This window comes from Urocampus carinirostris, chromosome 13 (genome assembly GCF_059441175.1).
Source record: "Urocampus carinirostris isolate Australia breed hairy pipefish chromosome 13, RoL_Ucar_1.0, whole genome shotgun sequence".
NCBI classification, from domain to species: Eukaryota; Metazoa; Chordata; class Actinopteri; order Syngnathiformes; family Syngnathidae; genus Urocampus; species Urocampus carinirostris.
This window is the reverse complement of record NC_142361.1, coordinates 23,076,594-23,099,097: the sequence shown is the minus strand read 5'-3', so window position 1 is coordinate 23,099,097 and position 22,504 is coordinate 23,076,594. Positions and strand designations below refer to the sequence as shown.

Genomic DNA, 22,504 nt, shown 5'->3' with positions numbered 1-22,504 from the left:
GAGCAATTCTTCTTTCTTGCACGTTGACCTCCCTTCCCCCCAAGCTGAGCTATGATTCACCTCCCCTATCTCCTTTTAACCTTGACGGGCTTCACACCTCCTCCGCCGAAATGTAACTGAGGCTGCGGGCGAAGTCTGCATAGCAACGCTTCGATGGAGGGAACAGAATGTGGCGAGGGGAACCGACATGGCAATGCTTTACGGTCGCCATGGCAATGACTCTTCTTGCATCATTGCTCAATGCCGAGCACCTGGCAAAAACGGGGGGTCCCCTCCCTCCTCGCCATCACTACGAGCTTCCCCCCGCCATAACATCTTCTCTTATTTATGAGATGCCCCGCCCCAATCATAGTAAGAAAGGCTGGAAGTGCTTTTTTGTCACTTCTCATTTTATTTGCATGATAGCATTTTGTCCTCAGGGGTGTTTTTTTTCATATCCATCAGAAATTGAGGCAGCTGTCTAGTATATAGCAAACAGTATCAAGTGTATTTGATCTAATTTGAGCTTTTTCTACCTCCTCTTCTCTCCCTCTCCCCAGAGATGCGGTGATGAAATGCTTCACTACGTGTCTGAGCTAGAATTCTAGAGTTCCCACTTGGATGTGAAGACTGGTTGGTCCTTAAAAGCAACTGCAAAAAAATGTAACCGCACAGCATTGAGTGGTTTATTTCCGCTTTTTTCTGTAGCTTCTTATTATAAATCATATCCAAACATTTTTGTATAGCGTTTTCTAGACCACAAAATGCAACTCAAAGTTCTTTATAAAACTTTTCATTGTACAAAGATAAAAAAAATTCTCCCTACCCATCTTATATATGTACAGAACAAATATAGAATTTTCCTGCTGTCTGATAAGTGGGCTCATTTATGGGTTGTTTTCTTGTTAAAGGATGTTTTAAACATGATTCTTATTCTAAAAAACGTTTTATCACTTTTCTAACAACACTTTTTGCAGTGAGGAAAAAGTATTAAGTTTAGTAAAATTGATTAAAAAAGAAATGTTAAAAAATTGCAAAATTATGTGTGAACAGAAAGCGACACTTTATTTTGAAGTACTACTAGAGTTTTATTTCATAATTTTTAATTGAGATTTTGCATTGTAATTAATTCTTTCCTGCAAAACTAGTTAAAAGAAGGAAACATATTGTAAAATAAATGAAAAAATTTTTATAAAATAAGAAAAGTAACAAACTTTCCAAGTAAAATGTCCTCTTTCTGTCGGCTGATCATTTTGATCCCACTAAGTATTATTTTTCGTATTTTACTACAATTTTCCCTCTTTTCTTCATCAATTCTTGCAGTTTCAGACTGCAAATTGTCCAGGTATGAATTGAGAAACAAAGTAAATACTAAAATACGAAACACTTACAATTAGCTAAATTATATATGATATAATTATACTACACATTTTTCTTCTTTTGCAGTGAGAGAAAGGCTTATATTTTTCAATGGTTGCTACCTTTGATTGGTGAATTTTACTATATATTTTACTATATATTTTTACTTTAATTCTGAATATATATATATATATATATATAATATAAGATTTCATGGATATTTCTTTTTTTTTCCTGATTGTTTGAAGTGCCCTTACAGTAATTTAATTTGCTGTACCTTGTAATTTACATCTTGAGTAAATGTTAAATAGACGCTTAAAGCGTTCATGTCTTAAACAGTCTTGCATGACGTATGCCTCCATTTTTCTTTGCTGCCAAAACCGATTTTCCGCTTTCCCTTTACATGAACAGCTGCCTACTATATTTTCATGGAAATTCCTTTATTTACCCGTGGGCATTTCAGGCAACGCTTCAATGATTTTACTCTGGTGTTACAATCCACAGCACTTGATCTTTTCCCAGTTAAAACAGTCTAAAGAAAACAGCAAATCTTTGCAGCCTTTGTGTACTTACCCACATCCCCTACCCAGTTAATTGCATTAAAATGGAGTAATTTTTCTCAATTTGATTTTCTGCCAGACAGAAGAATGAGCCAGTTAATTACGCTTCTCCGAGCAATGCGGTTTTGGCGTGACCTAATAACCCAATATAGCTTCAGACAGGAAGGATGCCTGCATGCTCCGGCATGATGCCATCATAGCCTTTGAGAATTGAGTTGTCATGACAACCATGCCAGAACACTCATTACCTTAGCTACCCCCATCCTCCGTGCAGATGTTATGGTGCCGGAAAGACTTGCTTATGAAATAATAAAAATAATAATTTGGGGTTTAATTCGAAGAAGCCGTCACGTGGCTAGCTGTGTTCTTTAATTAAACCAAACCACCGCATTGCAATTCCTGTTGTGCAAGCCTCCCCGCCGTTTCATTAGGCTTCTGAAAAGTAAGCTTCTGGACAAAGTATTTCATTAGTACTACTTGTTCAAGTAACTTGTTAAGTAACCAACAAATCCCTCTGGACCATACGCCCTTCTGTTAATCTGGCGGATCAAATGATGCTGTGGAATGAAGGAATTTCTGTTTGTTTTGGAGAGGATTCCTTTTGCTTTAGCCGCTGTGTTTGGATTAAAAAGTTGGAACGATGCGACAGATGTGCAGTTGGTATCCCAACAGTTTTTTTTGCAGAATTGCAGTTAATCCAGAGGTCAGAAAAGGGTGGACAATGTTGAGGAATACAGTACAAATAACAACAACATATGATGTTATGTTAAAGTCACTGAGAAGTATTATTGTGCCTCTTCTTACTCATTCCCAAGTGTGATGTGAGAATCTCTACACTGAAATATTGTAAATGCCAGGTTATGATGGTTCAAAAATGTATCGCAAGTTGTAAAAATAAAACTTGGATCGAAACGTATTGAATAAATAATGTTTAGACATATTGAAAATGAAACATTTCATCCATTTTCGCGTTGTTATGAAATTTGTGAGGAAGCAAAATTGTCTGGTTGTATTGTACACATAAGATGTTGGAATCGTATTGGTAAAATGATTTGCATCCAGTATAGTAGACCCCCGTGTTACTAACGTTCAGTGTGGAATATGTTTTTTCCGGACCCTAATTTTGACATTTTCCCTACTAAACAACATGCATATGACTGCAAAGGTTTTTATTAAGGCTTCATGAAAATGGTGGTAAATTATTACCCGAACTCTCTCGCACAATGCCTTTCTCTTGTTTCACTTCATAATCTTGTGTAACAAACTAAGTTGATTAGGTCAGGGTCCCTAAGATTGCAGTGATGCTAAATAGAAAAGCAAGAAGATATGATCATGCTTGAAGCTTGCGATCATAATGAAATATAAAGAAGCTTTTCACATCGTTACCCTGGGTAAGGAATGTGTAACCAATCAACCATCTGGAGAATTCTTAAGAATTAGGAGGCGACTAAAGCAACAAAGTCTTAATGGCATAAACATTTTCACAAGCGTTCAGAAACAGTTTTATTTTAATCTGCCATCTCTTCCCCCCCCTCTGCATCCACACTCTACTCCACTGTACCAGCTCAAGTCACACCAAAGGTAAATACATTTATATAATTTAGTCATATACAAGAATAATATATAAATAAGTAGCACTTACTTTATACTATTTTATTGTTTTCATGTTTTTATCTGGGGCACCAGGGGTTCAGAACACACCTTACCATCCCCAACTGAAAATGGGCTTAATGTATCCCAGGCATTTCCTATAGTTACTAATATTTTTTTGTAAAAGGGCCTATGCAATATGACAACAATACATGTGGTACGATCAGCCTTGACGATAAGTCTGCTTATAAAAATGACATTTTTGAGAGCTAACTGTCAAGCTCATAGTGGAATACTCAAAGAAAAAAATATCAATTATTGAGTTTGTGAACTCAAATATGATCAGGAATCAGTTCATAATAGAATAACGAATTTTTAATTTCATTGATTACAACAAAGTGTATACATTGTTCACAACGTGATTAGACATGGCACTCCAGTGTATAATGTGTAATCAGATCACTGTTCATGGATCCACCTTGAGTCATTTTTCAAATCAAGTCATTTTTATTTGTATAGCCCTTAAGTCACAAAGAGTTTCAAAGGGCTGCACAGGTTATTGCAAACCACATACTATTATTACACCATCCCCTGGTCTAAAACCTACATGAGGGCAAGGAAAAACTCAACATGAGGAACTTTGGTTTTACAGACACCACTTCCTGTGGTGTGCCTTTGGCAAGTACAGCCTTCTGGTGCCCATTGTGCAAAAATAATAATAGAATATAATTAAAATAGATTTTTATTGTAATTCACAACAACAATGTGAACATTGTTTACAGCATGCTTAGACTTGGAAGGTTAAACATGTAATAAAAATGTCAAAGAGAAAAGTAAGAAAAAATAAAGGATGAATAGGCAAACATATCTCCAATTTTGTGCTCAGAGTTTGACCCAAGTTGTATTTGAATGAATGAATAAAGCGTTTATTGTTATTGTACAAGTATAATGTAATTGCAGGTTTTTTTTTTCAAGTAAAACACATAAAAGTAAATTGGGCTAAAGGATAAAAACGTTTAAAAACTAATATAATATGAAATTTGTATAGTTGGAGTTGTACAGAACTATGCGCCCATAAACACTGTAGATGGGAGTTCAGGGTTGTTATTGCTCTTGGAAAGAAGCTGTTCCTCAGTCTGTTGTTTTTTGTTGTGATGCATTCATAAGATTTTCAAACTCATTTATCAATACATAGGTAACATGATTATACATATATTTATAATTTCACAGTCTTGTGCACTTATTTAGAGTGGTGATCGCCTTGATGGTTCTGTTTATAATCAATGAGTTTGAACAATTTGTATTGACACTTTTAACAGCAAATAAACAATGTGAGGTTTGAAAAATTTTATCGACACCTTTAACACATGACGAAGACCACTTGAAAAATCCTAAATTGATCGTTTTGATAACGTGTCTTCTATCCCATCCTTTGACGTCTCCTTTAACTTCTTTCAGTTTACGATGACGACAAGTAACACCACTCAAGTCGCACTCCAGCGTGTATGATTCATATTTTTATTGCGTTTTGGCTCGCTCTCATCGGAAGTTAATAGCTTTATGACATCAGTGCCTCCTCTCCGTGTCTTTGTTTGGCGTTTGTTAGCCACGCCCCCCTCGGCGTTTACCACCATAAAATCGCGGTGCGTTCGCGTCGCCAGCGGAATTCCACACTTCGCTCCCGCGGACAACAGGTGCACTCGGATGATGCGCCGCTCGTCGCTTTGCACTTTCCGGCACTTTTTTTGCACATTTTTGCATCCTGAAAATGCCTTTCCCGCCTATCAGTCTCCAGCACAAGATCCCCTCTCCTGCCAGGGACCTTTTCGGCAAAAAGAAAGCCGTTGTTGAGAAGAGAGACTCCGGGAAAGAAAAGCAAACCTCAACTTGGACTGCGGCGAATTTGAGGAATTTAGGACGCAAAACACAGCAGGAGAAAACGAAACCCACGTTGCAGAAGGAACCACCGGCGAAATGCTCCTGGTTGACCGCCACCAAACCTCAGGACTCGAGCGCAGGACTCCGTCGCGCGTCCTCCGTGGAAACCGGCAAACCCCACGCCGGTAAAGAGGACCCCACCAAAAAGGAGATCCAATTCACTCTCAGCCTCACTCCGGAAGCCATCCTCGTCATCCAGAAGCGAAATCTAGAGAAGCAAATGCTGGCCAAGCAGCAGAAATGTTGCGCCTCCAGCGACTTCCGCCATCGGCGCGTCTTCCCTTCCAAGAAAGCCTCGCACGGGAGCTCCAAAGGCGCACAAGTGTCGCGGACGGACGAGGCCGAGCAGGATATCACCGCCATCGTCAAGATTTCGCTTTTGAACGATCAGCACAAATACGACGATGTGGAGTACGAGGAGGAAGATGCGGATGCGGTGGACGAAACTGTCATGAGGAAGTGCAAGGAATGGCTTAAAGGGGTCGAAAGCGCAGCGGCCTTGGGGAAAGTTGACAAACAAGCCACCATGAAAAGCTGAGGATTTTCTGCCACAAGAGCCACCACGGATGGAAGCCAGAAAGGGACAAAACTAATTAAATAGAAACAACCTTTTGAAATGCAAACCTTCTTGCTAAATAACTGGCAATTCTTTAACATGGTTATACTTTTTGTTTTCTTAATATAGGGTGTTATTATTCTGAAATATGTACCCATTACTCCACCATATTTTCCAGAATATAAGGCGCACCGAAAAAGCCCAACAGGAATGGAAACCTTGCGCCAAAACCTAACAAATAGACCACGGGTGATACAGATGACATATGAAAAGGCATTCAGAATGGGGAAAAAAAACGTCATCCTGAAAGATATTAATAAGCGCAAAGTCCGATTCATCATCAGTTTAAGCAAGGGTGGCGAACATGCGGCCTGCAGGCCGGAGCAGGCCCCGCCAAGGGTTTGAATTGGCTGATTCCTTGAAATAGACATGAGCAACAGGCATTGCGATATTCTTAAGAAATATGTACTTACTATTCCTTAAAATGTATATTTACTTTTATTATTAGTTCTTAACAAAGGATTTCAGAACTCCGTTTTTACAGAGGGATTAAGCTAGCTTTTGATCAAAAGTAGGCGGGACTAGTGGCGTGATTGGCTGATTCCTTGAAGCAGACAGAAGTAGCAGACATTGTGATGTTAAGCAATATGTACTTACTATTCTTTAATATTTATTTATTTCCACAAAGTCCGTTTTATTTCAGAATGTGGTTAGACAAAAAAGTGACTCCCGCTTTCGATCAAACCATTATAAGCAGTACCAGCGACGTGATTGGCTGATACCTTGAACCAGACACGAGTAGTCGATATTATAAAAATGATACGGTGTCTCAATGTTTGAGTTTCTTTCCAATGGTAACCTACATCAGTGCAACCAATTGAGTTTAAGGATCAAGCACAGGCCCCGCCCACTTATTTTGATTGACAGAAGGTGTCATTCTTCTGTAAAAACACGTTTTGAATGTTCACAGATATTTTTTTTAAGTACAAAATGTTCCCAAATGTAACAGTTATGAATTATCTTAATTTTTAATTACAAATACTACTTATTTCATAATAATGGCACCTTATTTTTTAAAAATGAATATCATTTTTTCTTATAATTGCCTGTTATTTAGAAACATGTATTTTTATTTCAAAAGGTCAGTTTTATTTTTTGCATTTTGGCACTCTTGGGATTCCATAGTCCTGTGACTTGACCTGTATCTTGTCCCATAATGCAACAAAAACTCTTCAGGTTGTTCTCACACGTCGAATGTCTGCTTGCAACGGAATACTTCCTAGATGGGCTTGGAAGTTCTGTATTTCAAGCTTATCATGCCTTTCGAAAACAACTTTGACTTTTGCACATGCGGATTCTTTCGTCCCACTGAGGATTTTCACTCAAGGGGCCCTTTGTACTCAAAATGGATGCCACCACATTTCCCATCGAATGACTTTTATATTCCCATTATTTATTCATGTTTATACCTGAAAATTGTTAGCCGGTGCCATTGAAGTGAAGGATTTTGTACTTTCCACACGACCTTGAACGTGATTGTGCCTGGATGTTGATTTGCAGCCACTTTTGACTTTTGTGGGATATCAGAGGCTCTTTGTTGCCATTGTAGCTACTACCTGTGGCCATTCGGGCATTAGCCGATTTTAAGCCTCTTAGATTTCCTGCTAAGCAGGGTTGACCAGTCATCTGTAGGGGCCAAGTACTGGGGCTCCATCAGGAAATTGCCTCCATTTTTTTGTAATACCCAAGTAAACGATGCACCTCACCACCACTGAGTGTCTTGGTTTTTCTTCTTCAATCTTTCAGAAAATCCAGGCAGTGTCTCGTCTGCAATAATGCCATTTTTTAATGTATTTTATCCACAAATACATCAGAAGTAAATTCTGTAATTACACATTCCAAAAGGTTTTTTTCAGTGTGATTTGACGACCAACACCATATTATCTCGTAACCTAAATTCAGTTCGCTGAGCTGTGGCCCCTTTAAAGGGATATCGTGTATTACTTAACGCCTCCTAGTGGTAAAAGAACTTTATTCATGAAACAACCACATTGATTTGATTAATGAGCAAAATTGTGTGAACTATTATATAAACTTCATTTAAATTACTTGTATGTCAAAGATTTTTGCATATATTTTACTTAACATGAGGCTCACTTAGAGGAAGTTGACATAATTGTCGGCCATCTTGCTGTTACGGGTACCCCAAAAAGAAAAAAACTAGTGAAAGGCTGGAAAAAGATGGTGCAGATTGGTCACTTAGAGTCTCTGTAGTTTGTGTTTTGTGGCACTCGTTTTCTGTTGCACTACGCAACACAGCGAAATCTAGTGGTCAAATTTTACATAGGGTTATTTTAAAGTTCTTTATGACTAATAAATGTTTTTTTTATAATATTTTTTGATTTGTTTTGATTTTGCCACCATTTTAGATAGTTTTATATATTTATTTATTGTTTTTGTAGAACCTGAATATATCTGTTTTAAGATTTCTCGGATAGTCACCATTTTGCCATAGTTTGCCAAATATAACAATATGAATTCTGAATCATGTTTTAGTGCTAGATTTTTTTTTTTACTGTTTAAATATTATTTCTCGTATTTTAATGAATTTTTACACATATTTACCTACAATGCGGTGACTCAAGCACCGAATATATGTAAATAGTAAAATAAGTGAAAAAATATAACTGTAAATTATTCTTGACGTATTCACCAACCTCTCTATAATAAATAAAATTTCAATTATTCAAATATTACACTACTTTTTGTTTAAAGCGGAAGTCAATCCACAAAATAATATATATTTTTTTGAGCCTTTGCTAGTCTTAACGCAGTTTTTGTAAATAATATTAATGTTTAAGATTTTGATTCAAAGTGACACTTTGTAATAATTCACCACTAGATGCCACTGTAGCTTGTATAATCGGACGCTCTAGAGCACAGGTGTCAAACAGGCGGCCCGCGGGCCAGATCAGGCCCGCTAAGGGATTGAATCCGGCCCGCGAGACAACACTCAAAGAAGCGCAAGAGAAAAACGAGCTGCAGGTTGAAATATGTCAACTTGATGTTGCCAAAGGTGCCTCGAACAAAGACACTGTACTTGTATTTATTTCTCTCTCTCTCTCTTTCTTTTCCAGCCCTTTCACTCTCTGTGTCTCTCTTTTTCTCTTTGTTGCTCTTTGTCTCTCTGTGTCTTTTTAAACTCTTTTGCTCCAACTTTCTTTTTTACTTTTCTCTTTCTCTCTTCCTACCCTTCGCGCTTTATTTTCTCTTTTCTCTCCTTCTGTCTTTCTATTTCTCTCTTGATTTCTTTCTTCCTCTCCCTTTCTTTTCCCCCCTCTCTCACGACTTTTTGTTTCTCACGCTCTCTCCCTCCCCCTCTTTTTCTTTCTTTGTCTCGCTCTCTCTCCTTTTCCCTCCCTATTTCTCTTATTTCTTTATCTCTCTTTTTCTTTCTATTGAATCTACTAGTCTGGCCCCCGACAGAATGTTTGTTCTATCGTGTGGCCCCCGAGTTCAAATGAGTTTGACACCCCTGCTCTAGAGAAACCTGAGGAATACCACTTGGTAAAATTTAGAAGCCTACTCGTTTTGTAAAGTCCGCAGTAGTCAGATAGCGACCAAACATGTCAGCTTCAACTTGTGTAATAGAAGCAAAATGGTTCAGGTTTGCCCGGGCCAATAGAAGATTGGAATCGGCTGCTTGGGGTCGTCGGTGGTAAGGAGTTGCAAAACCCAATTTGGCCGCCAGACGGCATTAGAAACTCCACGAAAGCAGATGTTTGTTAATTCTTGTTGGTATTTATTGGGGGTACTTTATCACCAAACTTAGCTAAAGACACTCACCGAGGCCTAAAGTCCAACTGTGTAGATTTGAATGAAAACCAGTTCAGCCATTTCGGAGCCTATAAGTCACATACAAACACACACAGAAATCGGGATTAATGAGGTAGTTTAGATCATTTCACATTTCCTGATATCAAGTCTATAGAATATATTTAATAGTACATTTGTTTTGACTTATTATTTGTAAAAAGTGTTGTTTTCAACAAAAGTAGTATTTTTACACCACAGGGGTTGCTATATCACTGCGTCCTAAAATAGCGGTGGCCTTTTAGCATGTAAAGAACAAGTGTCAGCAGTGTAAATTTGCAGGCGGCGAACAAACAGGCTGACGGACAAACGCTAGCGACTGCCCACGTTGTCACCGAATGCACAAAGCTCATTTGTTGTTGTCTTCGGAGCTTTTTGTACCAAGAACTAACCTTTAGTTCGAGGACTATATACAGTATGACACAAAACTGAGTACATTTCTAAAGATATTTCAATATAGTGTTAGTAGAACAACACTGAAGAAACATCTCTACGACACAATGAAAGTGTAAAGCTTTTATAGCAGTGTAAAATTCTTTTAACTCTCAAAAAAACTCAAAATATAGCCATCAATAACTAAACCCCTTTGCAATCAAAGTGAGTACACCCTAAAGTGAAAGTTCCTGAAGTGTATGGTACTTCCAGGCTGACACACACCTTCAATCTGCAGCAATGCTGACAGCACTCCTGCGCCTATCTTTCATAGATAGAATTTAGATATGACGCTGTGCAGGTTCACTCAGCTTCTTTGTACATCCGACACGAGCCCTGTTGTGTGTATTCTGATTTTATAAAACGCTGGAGGATCTTGGCCACTGTACTGCAGCTTAGCTTCAGGGTGTTGCCAATTATTTTGGAGCCTTGGGCAGCCTTATGTAGTTCCACATTTCATTTTTTAAAGTAACCAGATATTCCCGTGCCATGGTGTGCCATCTTGGGAGTTTCAGTGACCAAAGTTTATTACAAATTAAACACACCTTCTCCCTATTCATGGTCACATGGTATTTTCGAAGGGAAATGACAGGCAGTGCTTTGTTTGGACACATAAGGGTGTAGTGTCTGTGGTGTACTCACTCTTGTTGCCATGGGTTTAGTTCTTGATGGCTATATTTTGAGTTTTAGAGGGGAAAATAAACTGACACTGCTATGTAAGCTTTAGACAGACTACCTTTCATTGTGTCAAAATGATGTTTCTTCAGTATTGTTCTATCAAACATTATAATGAAATCTTTGCAAAAATGTGAGAGCGTACTCCCTTTTGTGACGTACTGTATGCGAGGAGTTTTAATTAATCCATTTATAGATTTTTGGGTGCTCATAACTCTTCATTTTTATTTTACCAAGAGTTTTTGCGACAGTTTTACGCTCGGGAACTGTTGAAAAACTACTTTTAGTTCCAAGTAATGGAAAACCACTTGCACCTTGGACCCATCAACTACGTTTATGTATTCGATTACATTTTTTGCTTTGAAATATATATTTTTTCAATCAATTGAATATGACTTCATTTTTATTTGACTAATTACAGTGTTTTGGAAAGCTTAAAAATGAAATATTTGGTTAATGTTAATCTCACACTCGGTCGCGTAATTTTTAAAATAAATAATTGAAATATTCTAGCGTCTTGTATCATTTAGGGAGCTATGATTATTTATGAAGCTAAACTGAAGAGGAACTGCTATTGTTTTATATTTGTACAAGACATTTGCTGTATAAACAAAGAGTAAAAAATTGAGGGGAAAAAATAAAATGAAACGAACAAAACAAACATTCTGTTCTTTTTTTCTCATTTTAAGTATTTAAATTGTTGTATATTTTGTTTTCCTATTTGACTATATCTATTTGTATTATTTTGCTATTTTTCTAACAATGGTCGCAGCTTGACAGTGCAAAAGAAGAAAATTATTTATTCAAAAATACTTAAAATGATCAAAATAATCCGGCAACTGAAAACAGAGCAAAAATAAATGAATTTAAAGCAAAAAATGAACTGAAGGGGGCGAACTAAAATTAGCCTGATGATATTTTCAATTCAAATGTTAATGTTCATATTTAACTGTAATTATTGTTTTTTGCATTACTATGTATATATTTTCGTATTTTACTATGTTTTACAATGGTTGAAGCTCCACACTGCAAAAAGTTCTGGTATCCTTCAGTTGGATTTGAATTCTGGATTGTAATTTAAACAAACTGAGCAATCGTAGAGAAGCTAATCGGTTTTGCTAATATTTTATCTTGGGCAATTTATGCCTTTAGTAAACTTAAGAACATCAAATTGGTACAAAAGTGCTACTGCAATTCATTATTTACGTATTTGGGAACCTACTCATGTGCAGTCCCTTCTCAGGGTTTCTTAATTTCATGATGAGGTTTTTGAGTTTTTCCTTGCCTTCATGTAGGTTTTAGATCAGGGGATGGTGTCATAATAGTCTGTAGTCTGTACAGCTCTTTGAAACTTGTTGTGATTAAGGGCGTCACAAATAAACACAACTTCAAAATCAGGAAGAAAAATAATGATCAAAATGACCCAAAACATAATAGCCCTTATTTGCTATTAAGCAAACACAAATCGGAGCAAAATCTTTGTAAAAGCAAAAGAGGAAAAGTAAAAGGCAATAAAACCCTCAAATATTCCTCTTCTTTTTAGCAGGTAATTGTCCTCATTTTACAATATTTCTCTTGATTATTTTTCTATGTATTTCCACTCTATGTGTGAAGCTCCAAATTGCGTAAAATAGGAAATATAGCACTTCAAATGTCATGAACCAGAACATGATCAGGACCCAAACGCGTGATGTTCTCACACAAGTCTTTTATTTTACGGGAAATGGGGAGTCATGCATGTTAGGCAGCAGCCTGGCATGAAATGATAGGAAGCCTGAGGCTTTGATACCGATACCAATTGCCCGAGTAGATATCGGACAGATGGGGTCGATACCGGACAGGACGGACAGACAGGATTGATAATGAAACTGGATATCGAAAATAAACAGGACAAACTAGACGGGAAGGAAAACTGGAGAGAATAATAAACAGGATGGTAACAAAACTGAAAACAGGACAAAAATAAACGGGAACAATACTGTACAGGTAATGCCAAGAGGAAACAGGACAGAGTCAAAACCCTTGTCTTGCGGGGTAGAGGTTCGTTGACGGACTGACAAAGAAAGAATGAGAGCACTGAGCTTAAATAGATGGAAAGCCAATCTGTCAATGAGCAACAGCTGGCGCCACACGGGCGGGACCAATTGGGCGCCATGGCAACCGTGACATTAAATAAGTAAAAATCTGCCAACATAAAGCAAAGCTGAAGCAAAAAAAAAAGACAACAAAAAACAACAATTCTAAAAAATTAAAATTTATAGAATTTAAATGTTCCTGTCCTTTTAGCTGGTAATTCCCCTCATTTTAGTCAAATTATTTGTATAATTATACTTCTGTATATTTTTCCCTGTGTTTGCAAGTCCACATTGCAAAATTTTAGGTAAAAAAATATTATTTACATAAAAAAATAGTTCTTAAAGTGAGCACCCGAAAATATGTTATTATTTTTGTTTTATTTGCATACAGTATACAGATTTAGGTCAGTTTGTTCATACTAAATGAATTCTACTCTCTTTTAATACAGGGAGTGGTGGTTTTGTGCTACTTCTGGACAAGTTTAAATGTGAAATATTTCAATGTTTTGTCAGAAGGCCACATGGAGCCATTATTCCTCACTTGATGGACGGAGAAGATGGATAGTCGCTCATTGACGTTGTGCTACTGTTACCTTGGCAACCAGTCCACTTTGGTAAATAATTGTGTCTTGGACAGCACACAAACAAGCTACTTTCTGCTCTAACTTCAGAGTAGATTAGAGTAGAGTAGAGTAGAGTAGAGTGCAATACTGTCCTAAATCGCAAACATGCGGCCTGCGGGCCGGATAAGCCCGCCCAGGGTTTTAATTCGGCCTGCGAGACAACACCCAGAGAAGGACAAGAGAAAAAAAGAGCTGCAGTTTGAAATACGTCACTCGCATATCAACTGGAGCTACATTACTTTCACTTTTTCACTCTCTCGTTTTTCTCTCACTTTTTGTTTGACTCTGCCTCGTTTTTTCTCTCTTTCTCTTGCTCTCTCTCACTTTCTCTCTACTTCATTTTTCTCACTCTTTTTCTGTTTCTCTCTTTCACTTTCTTTTTTCTCTCTCTTGCTTTGTTCTCTCTTTCTTTTGGTCTCCACTTTTCTCTCTTTCCATCTTTATTTTTCCCTTTCACTTTCTCCTCTTCATCTCAGTTTCTCTTCCACCCTCTTTTTCTCACTCTCTCACTCTCTCTTTCTCTGTCTCTTTCTTTTTTCTCTTTTTAACTTGTTCCCCTCTTTCTATATCCCCCCTCTCTCTCTCTCTTGTTATCCCTTTCTTTTTTCTATCCCCCAGTCTCTTTCTTTCTCTATATCAGTTTCTCTCTTTCTTTTACTATACCACTATCTCTCTCTCTCTCTGTCTTTGTTTTTTCTTCCTCTTTGTCGCTCTCTGTTCTCTCCCTCTCTTTCACACACACACTCTCTCTCACACACACTCTCTCTCTTCTTCTCTTGTTCGCTCTTTCATTTTTATATGTTTTGTCTCTCTTTTCTCTCTTTTTCTATATCACTCTTTTTTTCTTTTCTATATCACCATATCTCTTTCTCTCTCTCTATCTCTCTCTCTCTATGTCTTTCTTTTTACCTCTTTGTCACTTTCTTTTCTCTCTCTCTCTTTCTTCTTGTTTGCTCTTTCTTATTCGAATCCCCCAGTCTCTCTCTTCTCTCTTTTCTTTATTTATATCACCCTTTCTATATCACTGTCTCCATTTCTCTCTCCGTGTCTATCTTTCTACGACTTTCTTTTTACCTCTTTGTCACTCTGTTTTCTCTCTCTCTCGCTCCCTCTCTCTCTCTCTCTCTCTCTCTCTTTCTTTTGTTCTCTCGCTCCTTCTCACTCTATCTGTTCTGTTCTCTCTATCTGTCTCCTTTTCTCTCTATCTCTTTCTCTTGATCTCTCTATCCCTCTCTCTCTCTCTCTCTCTCTCTCTCTCTGTCTGTCTAGTTGTCCGGCCCCCGTGAGAGTTTTTTTTTCTACCATGTGGCCCCCAAGCTAAATAAAATGAGTTTGACACTCCTGTCTTAAATTGTCTAACAGTGCCACCGTGTGGCTTTTTGGAGCACATCCCCAGAAGGACCATCACCCAAAATGGGTTCGTAAAAGTCTAAGTATATCGACTTTTGGCTTACAATCATTAACTGTGAATGCATTGACATGTTATCAGAAAACATTACGATTGCATATTGTATGAGGTTTTAACGAAGATACTTATTATTATTATTATTATTATTATTATTAATTAAGTAAATATCATATGATAAATATATTTAAATTGATACGCCAGTTAATTTCAGGCGAAACCCCACTCTAGAAATCTTTTTTAATAACGTCATTATTGAAAATGCTAACGTTTCTCAAGATTTGTAAGAAAAACCATTTGATGCATGATTCAATGAGCCAAATTTTATTATTACAAGTATTTAGATTATTATTGCAATTGTAATAATAAAGCAAAACACAATAATAAGAATTGTTATTTAAATTGTTGATGGTGATAATTATTAACATTATTGTGTGTTCAATCTTCATAAAAATAAAGCGATGAATTAGTATGGAACGTTTAAAGTAATTTTAGATTTTGATAAAAAATGATAAAAATTATAAAAAATAATATGATAATGCGATTAGTAATTTGCAATTTATAAAATAAAACTTAAAAGGATTCATGAAAAGTTTAGAAAAAACGAAAATGGCAGATATGTGACGAATTTATTTACTTGAAGTTTTTCATCAATGTATTCATTCATTCATTAAATGTACGCTGCAACTGGGATTAAAACTATATTAATACGTATGTATGTATGTATATGTGTGTGTGTGTGTATACAAAAATATATAATAACAAATAAAAAACACAAATATAGTAGAAATTAATAAAACATAAAAATGATAAAAATATTCACCAATAGAACAAATAAAACAAAATATCATATACAAAAAAATAATACCATAAATATAAAATATACACAAATATAGGATAATAAAAGCACAATATTATATATGAAAAACAGAAAACCAAAAATAGAAATATACCCAAATATAGTACAAATAAAACACAATATCACATACGAAAAATATAATACCATAAATGGAAAATATATCCAAACATAAGACGTATTGAAACATAATTATAAACAAAATCTACCCCAAAATATGACTCAAATGAATAAATAAAGACATAGAATATACATATTTTTTTGGTTTGAACAAATTTATTGACACTAATAACAGAAAACAATCATGACAATCTCAACAGCAATTAAGCACATTCACAATATTATATTCCAATATGACGTTTTTAACAGCAAACACAATGTGATGTTTGAACAACCCTTCTCGAAAATCTTATTAGCAATCAAGCTCATTCACAATTTCATTATATAACATCTTTGTTAGTGTCAATAGATCCGTCCAGGCCAAAGTCAATTGTCCTCGGTCTAGTAAAAATTATTCTATATCAAGACAAAATATACAAAAATATGAAACATTTGAAATATACAGCAATATACACGGATACAGTACTAATTTAAAAAACAAATGATATACAAAATACTCCCAAAAATATAGAATATACACAAATACATCACATGGATTTTTTTCTTATTGATTCCAGGAAAAAAAACACAAAAACTACAAATTAAATCCTCACACTTAACACACTCCCACGTGACTTAATGCATTATGGGTGATTATTGTCGGCCTCTAAACTTCCTGGGTGATGAGCCAGACTTTTTCCCGGCTTGAATACACAAAACTTAAATCAAAGCACTTCTCTTTTGAATATTCATGATTGTTTTTTTTTTGTTTTTTTGCAAAAGCAATTTTAAAAAAAACGCAAACTGTTGCATAAAGACTGCCCACTCGAGTCGAACCTTCTCTATTTTCTTCGGTGTTACCGAACACGCTCGTAAAAGCCCGGGGTTGACTTTGATTTTGACTCCCCTGTCGGCGTTGAGACGAGGTGCGAAAAGAGCAATAAGCTTCAGGGGAGGCGGAGGAGGGGGCTGCAAACATGAGAGAGATCCTGTCTTATCTGCGTCTCCTGTAAAAGCCGGCTTTCTATACAGAGGATGTAATTGTCCTCTCTAATGACTTGCACTTGGGGGGGAGACAAAAGCCGGGCCGTAAAGCGCTTTGAGCGCGGCCTCCGACCCAAAGCGTCCCTTGTTTCCTGGCCTCCGTCACCCAGACGGGGAACGAGACCCGAGCGGGCAGAGGACGGGACACCCGCCGGGTCCTAATTGGTCCTCGCTGCCGTTAATGGCTTCCTGTGGCTAAGTGTTTACTTGTCGTTTTGTTGCGTGCGCTCCGGTTTCCCGGCTGTTTTGTGCGGGGGAGCCACGGCGGAGAAGATATTGCCGTGCGTTCCGATTTGGAACGTTGAGGGTGGAACTTCGGCTTTGTGTATCTCGGTTGACGCAAGGACACTTAGTCACCTTTCCTCCCGAGTCAACCCAACAACCTGCCTTTTAGACCCAATTTGTTTTATCTATCTATCTACCCGGGTCATATCCCTCTAGAGGGGTGACCGACAGCAAGACAAACACATACACAAAGACAAAGAAAATGAAAAAGGGAAAAAGTAAACACACAAAAAACAAACACATTTTTGAGTGACCATGGCCAACCCAAATGCACTAACACCCAAACAAGTTAGGCACCTCAGCACTTAAATTGATCATGCTTTAAACCCTCCAGATGAAACGGGACGCAAGAAAGCGGTCATGTCACTCGGGTCAGGGTGACACAAGACACTCTTTTGTTCAACAGCAGGGCCCGACAGCTTTCACTGGTTTACCACTACCGCATCATACGGGTGCCCAGCCCATCCTTAAGAACGCGTCCACAATCCCACTATCCTTTAACAACACCTCTCCACTCCTTTCTATTACCAACAACTGCTCTAGCTTCTATTATATTTAGACCTGTTTCCTGCAGTGCACTCATGGCGTGTTGGGGAGGCAGCGTCAAGAAGAAAGATGCCTCTCGTCTCAATAAACTGGCTAGGAAAGCGAGCTCTGTTGTGGGCAAAGAGCTGGACAGCCTGACAACAGTAGCTGAGAGACGAGCACTGAAAAAGCTGAGGTCAATCATGGACAATCCATCGCATCCACTACACAGCATTATCTCCAGACAGAAGAGCAGTTTCAGCGACAGACTGCTGTCACTGTCTTGTACTACGGACAGACTGAAGAGATCTTTTCTTCCTCATGCCATGAGGCTCTTTAACTCCACCCGGCAGAGTAAAGGCCCACATTAAACCACACCACCTACATTGGATATTACCGAATCTTACTGCAATATGTATTCTGTATAGCACTATTTAGTTACTCTATATAACACGCTACAGTGGGCATTTGCACGTCACACTGGGTATTTGTATATTGTATTCTTTTGGCTTTATTATTGTACTGTTCTCAGCTCAGGTATGCTGCTGGAAATGTGAATTTCCCTTCGGGGATGAATAAAGTATCTATCTATCTATCTATCTATATCTATCTATCTATCTATCTATCTATCTATCTATCTATCTATCTATCTATCTATCTATCTATCTATCTATCTATCTATCTATCTCTCTCTCTCTCTCTCTCTCTCTCTCTCTCTCTCTATCTCTCTATCTCTCTATCTATCTATCTATCTATCTATCTATCTATCTATCTATCTATCTAACACCATCCATCCACGTCAATCGCGGCCTTCCTCTTGGTCTCCTTCCATTTACTTCTGCTCTGTAGATCCTCTTCAACATTCGCTCCTCATCCATCCTCTCCATGTGTCCAAACCAACCGAGTACTCTCTTATCCACACGCTTGCTCGGTTCCACTACTACTCCACTTCTGTCTCTCACAATTTCATTTCTCAATCCATCCAATCTTGTCACTCCTAATATAATCCTCAAACACTTCATCTCAAAAACATCTCAATTTGTTTTATGAAGATTGTATTTTGAATATGGTCCAATTTTTTCTCTTTGTAACTGAGACAAGAAAGCTTGATCACATTACCCCTATTTAAGCTGACCTGCACTGGCTCTCTGTCAGCTCAAGAAGGGATTTCAAGGTTCTCTCAGTATTATACAAAATTATGCATGGACTTGCCCCCTCATATCATATCTCCGCTCAGAAAATGCTACTTGTAAACCCAAGAGCCAAGAAGAAATCCGCAGGATCAGGAGCATTCTCCATTTGGGTGCTGTGTAATGCTCTTTCCTCTGAGATTCAATCTGCAACATCACCCGTATAAAATGTAGGCTTAAAACACACGTACAGTATATTCCATAGCTTATGAATGACCTATATTAAATTTGGATGATGCCCTTGCTTGGTCATCCTGGATTACCTCACGTGTGGCCCACTTGGCAAGTTCTCTAATTTTCTTCATGCTGAGGTTTTGAGTTTTCCCTTGCCCTCATGTAGGACTTAGATCAAGGGATGGTGTAATAATTGTCTGCTATAGCTATACAAATAAGCGTGACTTTACTTGACTCTTAAGACAGGTGTTTTCCCTGCTGCCTTTAAACCAGCAGTGGTGAGGTCCTATCTGAAGATGAACAATTTAGACTTTAAAAAATTACCGTCCAGTGTCCAACTTACTGGTTTTAAGCAAGATCTTAGAAAATGTGTTTTTTTTTATAGTTTATTTTTTTAGAAGAAACAGCATTTTAGAGAAATTGCATTCTGGTTGTAGGGTCAACCACAGGACAGAGACTGCTGTTAAGGTTTCGGAGGAAGATGGACTCACCTGGGGGAGGCAGGAACTGAAACAGGGGTGCTCAAAACAAAGTACAAAACAAACAAGTGGGCACAAAGCATCTAACCAAATGCTCAAACAAGAAACAAAAACCTAAAATGGACTGACTGGAGGTGGTAATGAAAATGACAATGACCCAACAACGTGTGTTGTTAAAAACGTCCTTAAAAGGCTTCAGGATAATTGGGCACAGAGATGTGGTGGACACATATGTGCCCATTTCAACCCCCTGTTAGGGCTCTCTGGTGGTAGGAGGAGGTAGGAGACCCTAACAACTGCCCCTTTAAAGTTTTTTAATGATACCAGGTACAATACAGGTTTGAATAGACTTACAGTTCCTGTGCTCCTGGATCTCAGTGCTGCCTTTGGTACAGTAGATCATCACATTTTATTAAATAGGCTCTGCAACCTCTTGGGCATCTCTTATACTGTTTTGAACTGTTTTCATTCTTACCTCAAAGACCAGCATTTCAAGTATGGATGCATGTTCCTCGAGAACCCTTGAAGCTGAATGTGGGGATCATCAAAGTATAATTTAAGGCCCGTTACTTTTTAATCTGTAAATGCTTCCCCCTTTGGGGATGTCATCAGGAGATATGGAGTCAGTTTCCATAGTGACACAGAAGATACCCAACTCTACATCGCCGTGTCCACAGATGACAGAAGTCCTATAGATGCCTTTTTAAAATGCCTTTTAGGTAATAAGTCATGGATGGCAGAGAACTTCCTACAACTCCACCAGGACAGAACATAGGTCTTAGTCATTGGTCCTGAAAGTCAGAGAAAGAAACCTTTACCGAAACTACAAGAAATTAGATCTTTAGTTTTTGTGAAAAAAAATATTTTTGACTCTGAGCTTAGTTTTATTCAACCAATCAAAATATAACTAAAATCTGGTTTTATCACCTCAATGCATGCTTTTTGTCCGGACCAGAACGGAAACAGGACCCAATTGCGTAACGTTTACCCCAAGTTTAATTGAAAGAAAGAGGAAGGGCTGCGCCCACGATCCGGTGTTTGCTGAACGCGGGAGGCAAGTCGCTCTTGCACTCGGATTGTGATCCGAACGCAGAAGTGGATCTTCCGTAGCAGAAAAACGGGTCGGTAGTCGGGGCTGGGAGAGCAAAGCGTGGTCGAGGTCGGAAACGAGTCGTAAGCCGGGACGGGAGAGTAGACGTAGTTGGGATCAAAAATGGGTCATAAGCCGACGTGGTCGAGATCAGAACAGGTCGTAGCTGGAGACAAACGGGAGCAAAAAAGGGACAAGCGAGAGTCAGGGTCGAAAAAGTCTTGCCTTGTATAAACAAATTTTCCCAGACGGACTGACCACAGGGGATTGACAGGACTGGGTTTAAATAGGGACAGGGAGCCAATCAGAGCCCGCAGCTATTGGCGCCAAATGAGCGGGCACAGTTGATTCACAACCGTAATCATGACACTTTTATATCCTCTTGTTTGGACTACTGTAATGCCCTGCTCTCCAGTCTTCCCAAAAAGAACCTTGCCACCTACTACAAAATTCAGTAGCATGTTTGCATGCGGGAGATAACATTACACCAGTTTTAAAATCACTCCATTGGTTCCCCGTGGGTTTTAAGATCCGTTTTTAAGGTGCTTTTTCTCGTTTTTAAATGTCTTAGCAGTCTTGGACCATCCTATCTGTCTGATTTGCTTTTGTGGTCCCTGAGGTCTTCTGGCAGCGGTTTGTGGACTGCTCCTAGGGTGAGGACCAAAACTGACTAATGGTCTCGCAAGATTCAGCCACTTTGGTCCAAAACTATGGGACGGTCTGCTGGAGAACATCAGGTCCGCGGGGGACCCTTGATGTTCTTAAGAGTAGGCTCAACACCCAATATTTTAATTTGGCTTTTAATTGATCATTTTGATTGTGGTGCCACGTTGTGCAACATTGTAATGGAGCATTATGGGAATGAGTTCAGCCAAAACAAGGTTGTTCAGCGATTGACCGACCACGAGCACCGATGATAAAAAAGGTGAGAACGTGAGGCACTGTGAGTAAAAAAATAAAGTGATCAGATAAAATCGAATGCCTTTTCTCATGTCATCCAGATCCATAGTGGTCTTGTAATAACACAGTGGATTTAGGCTTATTATTATTGTTATTATTGTGGTTATTGTTATGATCACTAATGATATTATTGAGCTGGGCCGCAAGAACATTGTCAGATGTAAAACTCGTCTGTGGTACAGAATCTGTCACGATTGCCCATTGCCCTCACCTGTGCCTGCTTGTTTGGCACCTGCTGCTGCTCGTTGCCTGTTTGGCTCTCCTCCTATTTAAACTCAGTGCTCTCATTCACTCCTTGTCAATCCGTCAACAAACCTCTGCACTTGCAAGGCAAGGATTTTGACTCTGTACGGTATCCTGCTTATGTATCCAGTATCCGGTATCAATTCCGTCTGCCCCGTCCTGTCCGATATCTTGCTCGTATATCCAGTATCCAGTATCGACCCCGTCTGTCTCATTCCGTCCGGTATCTTGCTCGTGCATCCTGTATCCGGTATCGGTCCCGTTAGTCCTGTCCGGTATCCGTTTTCGATCCCGTCTGTCCCGTTCTATCCGGTATCCTGCTCGTGTATCCTGCATCCGGTATCGATCCAGCCTGTCCCGTCCTGTCCGTTATCTTGCTTGTGTATCCAGAATCCGGTATCGATCCCGTCTGTCCCCTCCTGTCCGGTATCTTGCTCGTATATCCAGTATCCGGTATCGACCCCGTCTGTCTCATTCTGTCCGGTATCTTGCTC

At 38.5% G+C, this 22,504-nt stretch overlaps 2 protein-coding genes across 6 annotated transcripts in view; both read left to right on the top strand.

The window, feature by feature from the left end:
* Window positions 1-3,055, top strand: part of sft2d1 (SFT2 domain containing 1) — a 55,090-nt gene extending 52,035 nt beyond the window's left edge. For all 5 annotated transcript variants that reach the window (XM_088351632.1, XM_088351635.1, XM_088351634.1 and 2 more), the window contains one exon: window positions 540-3,055. In XM_088351632.1, coding sequence (XP_088207758.1) covers window positions 540-579 — 40 coding nt within the window. In that variant the 3' untranslated portion in view covers window positions 580-3,055. The remainder of the gene's footprint in view (window positions 1-539) is intronic.
* Window positions 3,056-5,103: 2,048 nt separating this feature from the next.
* Window positions 5,104-7,010, top strand: prr18 (proline rich 18). The gene has a single exon (XM_088351630.1). The coding sequence runs from the start codon at window positions 5,257-5,259 to the stop codon at window positions 5,962-5,964; it is 708 nt and encodes a 235-aa protein (XP_088207756.1). The 5' UTR covers window positions 5,104-5,256; the 3' UTR covers window positions 5,965-7,010.
* The last annotated feature ends 15,494 nt before the right edge of the window (window positions 7,011-22,504 follow it).